We start from the raw sequence: 10,897 nt of genomic DNA, 5'->3' as shown, positions 1-10,897 counted from the left end.
CTTAATTTTTCCTTGAAGTAAAGTTGCTTTTGTTACTTATACCTAGGTTGCTTCAGAAGATGAAAGGTTTTCTTTCTGTATTCTAAGTGAGGAAAGGTGTGATTACAGCAAATTACACTACAAAAGCCATGTAACTGTGTTTCTGCATTTTATTCTCGTAACACTTGCTATATCTGCTAAAAGTTAGGATTTCTCTGCTTTTCTCTTGATGTACAGGAGGTTTACAGGAGCTAAAACAAAAAATAAACATTTGTTCTAGAATTTTAACCAGATCTCTGTTATTAAGAAACTATTTCAAACTTCTTGCTGGTTCTCTGAGCTCTTGGTTTCAGATTGATCATTGAGTGGAGAGGAGTTTGGTTTGTCTGGGAAATTTGCCTGGGCAGCTAGTACTGCTTGTCTGAGAAAGCCCCAATAGCATCAGAAGAGTGACTGATGGAGAATAAAAAAAGAATCTGAAAACCAGTTGAAAGGACATACCCAGGACTGGCTACACGATAGCTGGAAGTCAGCTTGGAGGGCATGGTATCTGGGAGCTGGATTGGGGGAACCGGTGACAGCGTGGAATTGAAGGGAGTGGCACCCAGTGAGGCTGAACATAGTGCAATTTTGGTTCCAGGCTCAGTTATCAGTTAGTGGAATGTCACTGGTCTTGAGGTGTTGCTGTCCCTTCTCTCCCACCTTTCATCAAGCCAACTCTTTCCCCTTTTGATAATGCTCTCTACAGCTCGATTGTGGAGTTCCTGGGAAACAAGCTTTAATTTCAACAGGCAAAATAATGTTTGCTGCAGGTGCCAGCCTGGATGACTAGAAGGTAACGTGAGTGGCAATGTCTGTCCTTTCAGTAGAGGACTTTGAGAGCAGTTTTGGGAATGCATCAAGCCTCTTAAATACTGCCTCTGGCTTATTAACCTCTGGAAAAAATTTCCTCCATAGTTGAGAGACCCTTCCAGTAAAACAGTAATACAGCTCTGTCAAACTTCCCTGACCAGAAACCAGAGTTGAAAAAAGGCAGGGCGTTGTAGCATAAGCATATCCCATCAATGTTCATTTCTGCAACGTGTATAATCTATCTCAGGGTTGGGTTTTTCCCTATTTTTCTTTATATATGTTAGCAAGATGTTATGCAGGTTCTGGCAATGGAGCTATGATATTTATTATCTTGCCTCAATGGGTCTTACTTTTGGAGCTATCATTTTAAGAGAGTCCTTGTTACCTAGTATCTGACAATCATGTTACTAACTGGTGGTTGTAGCTTGTCCTGTGATTCTTATTGCTGGGGAGCCACTACAAAACCAGTACTGTTTAATATCTTCATCAATGACATAGACAGTGGGATCGAGTGCACCCTCAGCAAGTTTGCAGATGACACCAAGCTGAGTGGTGTGGTCGACACGCCAGAGGGACGGGATGCCATCCAGAGGGACCTGGACAAGCTCGAGAAGTGGGCCCCTGTGAACCTCATGAGGTTTAACAAGGCCAAGTGCAAGGTCCTGCACCTGGGTCAGGGCAACCCCCAGTATCAATACAGGCTGGGGGAAGAAGGGATGGAGAGCAGCCCTGCCCAGAAGGACTTGGGGGTACTGGTGGATGAAAAGCTGGACATGAGCCAGCAATGTGCGCTCGCAGCCCAGGCGGCCAATCGTATCCTGGGCTGCATCAAAAGCAGCGTGGCCAGCAGGTCGAGGGAGGGGATTCTGCCCCTCTGCTCTGCTCTGCCCTGGTGAGACCCCACCTGGAGTCCTGCGTCCAGCTCTGGAGCCCTCAGCACAAGAAAGACACGGACCTGTTGGAGCGGGTCCAGAGGAGGGCCATGAAAATGATCAGGGGGATGGAACACCTCTGCTGTGAAGAAAGGCTGAGAGAGTTGGGGTTGTTCAGCCTGGAGAAGAGAAGGCTTCGGGGAGACCTTACTGCAGCCTATCAGTGCTTAAAGGGGGCTCATAAGAAAGATGGCGGCAGACTTTTTAGCAGGGCCTGTTGTGACAGGACAAGGGGGAATGGCTTTAAACTAAAGGGGGGTAGATTCAGACTAGATCTAAGGAGGACATTTTTGATGCTGAGGGTGGTGAAACACTGGCCCAGGTTGCCCAGAGAGGTGGTGGATGCCCCATCCCTGGAGACGTTCCAGGTCAGGTTGGACGGGGCTCTGGGCAACCTGCTCTAGTTGAAGATGTCCCTGCCCACGGCAGGGGGGTTGGCCTAGATGACCTTTAGAGGTCCCTTCCAACCCAAACGATTCTGTGATTCTATGATATTTGAGGCATTTGTGGCCTGTGTCCAGGATTAAAGACTGAACAGCATTATGATTTTATAAAATGTCTGCATGAATATAAATAGTTTCAATATATTCCATGAGTACTTGAGGAATTGAGCGTCTGATTTAAATGCTACTACTTGTGTTGCTATTTGGCTTTGAGCTGGACCAGGCTATAATGTTTCTTCTGCACGATTTTCCTGGTACTGAGTTGTAGACGTAGTTGATTCTGTTTCTAAGGTAGAGATTCTCCAGTTCCTAAGTTTAAGTATTTAAAATGGAGAAGAAATTTTTTTTTTAAAGGAGTAAAGATAAATTTTTATTGTACAATAGAATGAAGACCTCTCACTTGCATTATTAATGGTGGTGTGGCTTGGAAACTCTTAAATCTGCTTTCTTGCTTGGGATTAAGCAAATTCATTGGACTATGTCACTTTCAGTGCTGCAGTGTTTCAGGACTATATGACATGCTGATGTAATTGTAAATATATTTAAGTCTACTTGTTTTTTTTCTTTTTTTCTCTTCCTCCAGCATTCTTTCAAGATGTCTACTGTCCATGAAATTTTAAGCAAGCTCAGCCTTGAAGGAGATGTAAGTATTATTATCTAAACAAAAAAAGGTTGCTTTACTTAAATGCCACATCTTTTTTCTTTTACAGGACTCTCTACCAACAATTGTACTGAGCTGTGCAGTTTACAAGATTCCACACATCTCTTCTACTTAAACTTAACATTGACTAAAAACCTAGTCAGCAGTGATCAGTTTTTAGCCACAAAGCAGCTGTAAACCATAGGACAATTATATGAGGTGACTAGATTTAATGACAGTTCTTCGAACTGGCCAGCAGCATTGACCAGCATTCATGTGCCGGGCCTTATGAAAGAGATCACAGGACAAACTGAATGCTAGTTCGCATCTGTGGTCCCTCTTTCTTCCAAAGGAACAAATAAATTAAGGATGATAAGAGAAGATGGAAATGTGTTCGGTTTTGCTGGTACCTTCCAAGTTTTCTTTTCTTCTTTTTTTTTCAATTAAAAGTGGAGAACATTACTTAATGGGAATTAAAATATTGGGGATCATATTCCTGTAATGGTTGTCACCAAAACCAAACTACCTCTTGAAAAAACTTATTTTTTCAAACTTCTTTTCTCATTTTCTGTTCTGAAAAGCATAAAGAATCTTGGGTTTGATTGTGTATTTTCCACCACATCTGCACTTGCTTGATAGTTTTATTGAAATACCGGAAAGCCACACTCTCTTTGTTTGATTTCTTACGTTGCAACATTGGATGGTAGGGTTACCAGCGTAGTGTCAGGATATCATGCCATGAATTTGTGGTTCTGTGATTGTCACTGAAGAGGAAGTGAATCCTACCCATGCGTTATTTCATCATGTTGCTTATAAACTTGCTATACTTTTAAATTTTATAGCCGGTAACTCTGGCTTATACCGATCTGAACTCAGTACAAGTAAACTTTTTGCCTATTTTTGTTACTTGTTGCGAAAAAAATTATACCATATGATCTTTGTGAAAGAGCTGTTGCAAAGAACTGGCTAGTGCACTGTAGGTAAGTAACAAAGCTGGTTTTGTACTGCAAAAGCAGTCAACTCTTCAGATTTCTTGGCTGTGCTTGTTTCAACGGAGAATTACTTTTGGAATAATATTTGAGCAATCTATTCTCAAGGGCAGAAATGTTTCTTCCATGATGCTTGTGAGTGGTTGCAAAAGTCTAATTTGAATACTGTTCCTTGCCAGCATTTTCATCAGAAATCATGCCATAGAGTGTGAGAAATACCAGGCAGCTAGTTTGTTCTGTAGATCCTAAGTTGGAAGCCAGAATTATTGAGTAGCTAGTTTGCATAAAGGATTTGCCCAGTTCCCCTAAGCAATGATTCAGCAAGTTAACTGATGTTAAACACAGTACTTCAACCACCCGTTTTTCTCAAAAAAAGTTTTCAACGTTGAGGGTATAGAATGGTGGCAGCTGAACCCAAGTCCTGTCTTGTGCAATAAGGAATTTGTGCATTCTGCATCAGTGGTACAGCGATTGATTTGTTTCAAGATGAAGAAACTGGCCTGCTTGCTTCAGCCTGTTGTTATCTTCCTCCTTTCCTTAATGGAAGGAGGAGTTGAGCTGAATTTAATCTATGCTTACAGTTTCTGCATCTATCCACAAGGGAGCATAGAAAGATTCTGTAACAAAGATCTTGCTGTTATGCTTCATCATGTACTCCATCTTCGCACTGAGAATTGGAAGCCTATATTTTATCAAGCCTTTATAGGTTACTCACTGGATGATGTCAAGTTACTCAGTTTTCAAACACGACTGATGATTTTTTTTGACAGAGGGTACTGAGATGTAGATATCTTGAAAGGGTCCTGGGTTTTTTGGAAGAAATTAAGCCTCTTCAGCTTTCCTGTTAGTGATATATGCGTCTCCCTCATGTTCTGCTCTTCCCAATAGGATTGAATTCATCATGCTCGAAGGAAGTAAAGCAGTTGGAGGACCTCTGAAGCACGCTAAATATGTGGGGAGAAAAAAAAAATCTTTCTCTGCTTTAGTCTGGCCCAGACTGCTTGTGCAGTTACATGCTAGCTGGACTTTTACTGCCACATCCTGGAAAATTTTGTATTGAACTAAATGGAAAGTCAGTTGGAAAAACTCTCGTCTGAAAACATACAGTCCCAGTACTGTGGTACAGTAGTGTGCCAGAGTAATTTGAGACCATGTAGTCTGGAATTTAAATGGCTGTTTTTCATAGGCAGAATAATCACCCTGATAAGACCTGTGTCTACTCCACTGAAGTACTCAAGCCAGTCACCTGAGAGAGTAAAGCATAATCTTTGTGGATGCTGAATTTGAAGACGGTCCATTTACTGGTAGAGTAGCCAGCAGAAGGTTTCCGTCTTTCCTGGGTATACATATGTCCATGGCGCTTCCTGGGTCTTTTGACCGGTGTCGGGGGATCTGAATCCAGCTTATTGCATGCATTGGGTGGAAGGACAGAGGAAAAGATGGCTCCCAAATTGCAAATATGCTATGTATTTTCTCAGTGTATGAGATCATCTTACAGTAAAATACTCTGTCCAAATGACTCAGAAAATACTTAGAGCTGAGTAGAAGGAGAGGTACCCAACTCTGCTAAGCTCACTAGGTGACTTGCTTCAGATTATCCAGCAGTGCTGGTTAATTAGATAGAAGTGCCACATGATCGTGTATATTAATGGGCTTTGGTTTAGGAATCTTTCAGGCACACGGATTTCTCTGAGGCTGCATTGCACGTCTCCATTTACTGTTTCTGTTAGCAATTTGGTCTGCTAACAGGAAAGGCTGTGTTTTGTGGCGTGGCTGTGGGCCAAACTGGGGCCACTTTGCTAGATTGAGCTGATGGTAAGAGATGAAAGAATGATTCGGTTTATTGGTGCTTTTTTGACTTCCCATCTCCACAGCGTAACACAGACCGTCTCAAGAAGGCACAGTGGCTGCCGCCAGAGGAATCTGTTTAGGACAGTGTGACCTCTACAGGATAGAGTCAAATGTAGTCAAAAACCATGGAATTTTTTAGTAAAATTTGTCCTCCTTCTAACAATTTGCATGTGAAAAGATTTTCCAGGGATATTAAGAGAGCTCAGTCCTGTTTATGAACCTGGCTTTCTGTTGGAGTTAGGGCCTGAAACAAAAGTTTCTGGGGATCTTTACCAAGAAAGCTTAGTGGTTCATTCACTTGGGAAACAGCTATGGCAATTTCAGGTGTTAGTCACTACGCCTTTCTGCCAGAGGTTTACGTCTCTAAATTGAACTCAGCGGAGTGGGATTTGTGAATATTTCTCACTGTTTATATGAAAATCTGTGGTTTAGTTTAACCTGCCCACGGGAGGTGATACAAGCTAAACTGTTAGCTTACACTGAAGCAGCTGAGAAGAGTTGAATCTCTACTCTGGTGACTTCCCGTTGGAAGCTATAATCCTCAGGAGCCCCCAGCCATAAACAGCTGATAAAATCTGGTAACTTCTAAAATGTTGCAGCTGTTTACAAAGTGAACTTACCTGCAGGTCCTCTTATTCTTAGCAGAGGTAACTAGAAATGTCATTTGGTTTTGTTAGCCTCATGCTGCTTAAACCAAGTATCTGCAGGCATAGAGTTTCAAAAGAAGTTTGTGAGTAACTTCTGCTTTCTAGAACGATAGGCTTAAAAAGATTTTTTTGGTGTCCTTTAAAGTCCATGAGATAGGGCACAAAACTTGTTCTGACTTACTCATTGTTAATCTTCCATCTCCCTCTACTTTATTTTTTTAATTGTAGCCTGTAATCCAAAGTAAAGTATTGGCTTCAAATCTAAAATACTTCAGGCTTTTACGGCAGATACTTAAACTTTCTTTGAATTATCTTTCTGTAGTCAATTTCCTTCAGATCTAGCCAGAAAACTCCAGATTTTAGAAGACTGAGGTTTAGTGAGTGAACTTGGAATGTGTTAGGTTTTTGCTGCAATAATATATAATACCTATTTGTATATATTCTTTGTTATAATAAGTATGGCTGTGAGTGGATTTCTGGACAATACACATCAGGAGAACAGGGTTCGGTGGGTCTTAGCAGAATTCCATTTTCACAGATACCCAATGGTAGTTCTTATATTTAAAAATTTGGCTAAATACCGATTAACCAAGAGGCATGTGTTTTATTGACTGCAACGAGGACAGGATTACATGAATTTAACTTTGAGGTTGTTTTTCTTCTAGCATTCTCTCCCACCAAGTGCATATGCCACAGTTAAGGCATACTCAAATTTTGATGCTGACCGGGATGCTGCAGCCCTGGAAACAGCCATCAAGACCAAAGGTGAGGAACATGTGCTGTGGCTTTGATTCTACTTGTCAGGTAGAATGCTGGCGTGAAAGGAGAAAAAAAAAAAAGATACTGTGTCTCAAGACCAATGTTTTAATATCCTTACTCTAGGATACCTATTTTAGGAGGTGTTGGATTTCTCAGACCTCACTGATGAAATCTTGACCGAGTTAGATTTTGAACTCTGTAAATGCATACTTTGAATATGCTTTTGAAGTTTGTGGCCAAGAGTTGTTGAGGTTATCACTGAAAATGTCCACTTTTTTCTCATCACTCATCAGTACTTCAAATTCTACTACTTTTCTGCCACTGAGAATGAAGTGTTAGCTTCTGTGGCAGTGATTTGGGACCAAGCTCTGAATCATGGATTACTACTGGATTATTGGATTGGACATTTCTTCTTCCTTTCAGCTCTCCAGACAGCTGAATAGGGATGGTTTGAACATTTTTCTCCTGGGTTTTGAACTAACTGCTCATGTATCTTGTATTAATTTGGGGCCAAAGAAAGTCCTAGAAATAACAGAGTCTGGTTTCTGAAATGATGCTGCAGTATTTCCGGGGCAGGGCAATGTGAGTCCTCTGCTGCTCTGAGCCAGGCTCTCAGGTAGGCTTCCATCTCCTTGTATCGGTGCCAGGATCCACCACTTCCACTGGCTGGTAGGAGACCATGATGGAGCAGGGGAGAGGTGCAGCTGCGTGGAAAAGCCTGGTATAGTGAAACAATCAGGAGTACAGGGAGTAGGAACTACAACTCTGGAGTAATACCTTGGTGGTACTCCCAGGGCAGCGGTCCTCTGTCCTTGTCCTGCTGTGTAACAAAGAAAGGGTGTGCCACACTTTCCAGACTTCCTCCAGGCCAGAGGAGCAACAGCTGGGTGTAGCTGGAACTGCCAAGTCTTTTGCCTACATGTCAGGAGAGAGAGAAATTTAAAAGCCAAACAGTTTCTCATCAGAAAGAAATGCAGTCTTTCATCAGTGCCAACAAAGCACGTGTTTGACTTGCTATAAAATGTAAAATATTCCCCCTCCCTAACAAGCATGAGGCTTCCTTTCACGAGATTTCTTAATTTAACTGGAGAAATCCCTTGTCTGCTCACTAAAGTAGGTTCAGTTCTGACTTTGAATCATTTTATGGTTTGTTTTTATTTAAAAAAAATCTTCTTGCAAGAGAGGAGTAAATGTCATCATGTTTGGCAGAAGATGCTTTGTGTGTATGTAGAGTTTTGTCTAGACTTCATAGTTTTTTACAGCTCTGATTACAGGGCAAATCTAAACATGTCAAATATACCATCAGACTTTCAGGATAGGTACAAATTTACACATTTTAACACTAAAGCTGTTAATTAATGCAAAAAGAAATTGCAATATCCTAGGCAGTACAAAAGCTTTTCTAGCCAGGAAAGTCAAGCTCATGTTGTTTTTTCGCTTTCTTCCAGCAAAGATAAGCAGTTTGCTGAGTTTGGTTTTAAGATACATGGAAACGTTTCGTTAGAGAGACGATTCCCGACCCTTTGAACAAATAATAGGGAAACTTATTCATGGACCTGCATGTTTGTAGGACTGAGCTTATCTCTGCTTATTAGCTTGTTATCCAGGAGCTTTTTTGGGAAGGTGGCTTTAAAGGGGAGAATCTCTTTATGGTTTTAATACTGAATCTTCCACCATAAAGACTCTCTCAAACGAAGTATTCCTGGGGGAAATAAAGAACCAGAGTGTTAGGACCCTTCTTCTAGCTACTGTTTCCTTGCACTTCGAATGCTTGGTTACAGGATCTTTTCATCTGCTGATTCAGAAAATTTGCTAAAATGTGAACTCTCTGAAATATATGTGGGGTTTTTTCCAGATGAAAATTCTGAATCATTCAGACAAGAATTGGTTTTCTACAAACAGTGATGTAAACAGCTACACAGGGAAATTTTTCTGCAAGAAAACATTTTCAAATATTTCTGGGAAATATCTTCATAGTTTTTGAGCTAAAAATATAACACTCGCAATGAACAAACAGTACGTACCCACAGGAGCTACCTTTTTCCAGGAAGTATCACTGATTCTCTAGCAATTAGTTTGTGTTGTATGCGGAAGGTAGAAATAAGCAGTGTAAGTTATCATAGAATCGTGAAGAGTAATATGACTTGTTCACCTTGTTTTAACACAGTGAGAGGGAGAGAGCAGGTAATAAATACATACGCAAGCTGGTTTTGTGGTCCAGGTGGTCAGTTTCAAAAAAACACGGACATAAGAACCAAGCCTATTTGGGGGGCTTTACTTTATACAGGATGAAGGACTCGGGTATCTGAAACCCATGCCTTCTCTTTGTTTCAAAAATCTGGGTCTTTACATGCTATAATGGGCCTGTATTTCACAATCATCAAAGTAGTCTTTCAAATTGTATCCTTTACAGCAGCACTGTGGAAATTATATCCCGTGGAGTCTTATCTCTGGGAAAAATCATTTGGGTATACCTTCTGCATTTTTATATAAACAACATGCAAGTACGGTATTTGCGGTCAGGGTGGGTCAGTTTTGAAAAGTTACCATCTAATTAATTATCCAGCTGTTTCCCAGTAATGTAAACTCCCTGAATCAGAGTCATGAATCTCCATTTTGGTGATCGTGTGTAAAATGGGTAAAACTTATTTTACTGACTAAACATCAGCCATGTATTTGTTTTAGGGCAAAGATCTGGGGTAGAGTATCTGACTGTTCTGCTCTATAAAATATCTAAATATTCCAGCATTCATTCACACTCTTCAGATTAATTCCTCAGAGGTTAGCCATCTGTTTTATCTATGGTGGGATCTGCGGGAAATACTGTGATGTGTTTATTTGGGCTCAGATCTATCTGCAGAAACTATACTGCACAAATATATTGCCCAGCCCTTTGCTGGGCTTTGAGTGGAGGTGAATTAAATGCAGGGGTGTTATATATACACAACAGCCGAGAAAGGGAGATGTGCAAAAATAGCTCTAGATGATAAAAAACAGTTTGTAGTTAGCAATAGTTCAACCTAGAGTTTGTGTAATGCAAATAACTTGTTGCAGTTCTGGCTTGTTCCTTTTGTAATAAACGTCATTGCTATGCCAGTTTCATTTTTATGCGTCATTTAGTTTTTCCGTAGCAAGTTCATCTAGTGCCTTAGCATGTCCTTTGTAAATGTTGGCTTTTTGCTGTATAGGACAAGAGGCTGTTTAATTTCTGTATAATGCTCCATTGTGCACTCTGTATAGAGTAGCTCAAGTATATGAGCCTAAAGAGAAGAAACTAACTAACTAAAAGAGTACTAACGGAGCATATGTTAGGTTTCTTTTTAATTCTTTGTAGGAAAGATGACTGCTGAAGTGTCTCTTTTCTGTATCAGAGTTATTCCCTAGCATTGTGACTTTGTGTGTCTCAGATACTTTGTTAAATGATTTTATTGTCAGACTAGGTTGTGAATAGTTAATTACTTGCAACCTAAACTGCAACCTTTTATTGAGGTCTCATGGTATACTTTTTTATTCCATGACTGGCAGAATTCAAACAGAGGTTTGTTGTAGGAAAGTGCTTAGAACATACATCTATAACAAATCCATTATATCTAGCGTCGTGGTTTAACCTAGGCCAGCAACTGAGCACCACCCAGCCGCCCGCTCACTCCCCCCTGCGGTGGGATGGGGGAGAGAATTGGAAGAGCACAAGTGAGAAAAAACTCGTGGGTTGAGATAAAAACATTTTAATAATTGAAATAAAATAATAACAACAACAATAATGATGTAATAATAATAATATACAAAGGAAGTGATGCACAATGCA

The 10,897-nt window shown here is 40.6% G+C and overlaps 1 protein-coding gene across 1 annotated transcript in view; it reads left to right on the top strand.

Moving 5' to 3' along the window:
- The first annotated feature begins 2,783 nt into the window (after positions 1–2,783).
- Positions 2,784–10,897, top strand: part of ANXA2 (annexin A2) — a 25,437-nt gene continuing 17,323 nt past the window's right edge. Inside the window, exons 1-2 of the mRNA XM_009273985.1 lie at positions 2,784–2,849; positions 6,999–7,098. Coding sequence (XP_009272260.1) covers positions 2,802–2,849; positions 6,999–7,098 — 148 coding nt within the window. The 5' untranslated portion in view covers positions 2,784–2,801. The remainder of the gene's footprint in view (positions 2,850–6,998; positions 7,099–10,897) is intronic.

Source organism: Aptenodytes forsteri, unplaced genomic scaffold (assembly GCF_000699145.1).
Source record: "Aptenodytes forsteri isolate BGI_AS27 unplaced genomic scaffold, ASM69914v1 Scaffold239, whole genome shotgun sequence".
Classification (NCBI taxonomy): domain Eukaryota; kingdom Metazoa; phylum Chordata; class Aves; order Sphenisciformes; family Spheniscidae; genus Aptenodytes; species Aptenodytes forsteri.
Note: the sequence above shows the minus strand (reverse complement) of the source record. Positions and strands in the feature narration are given on the sequence as shown.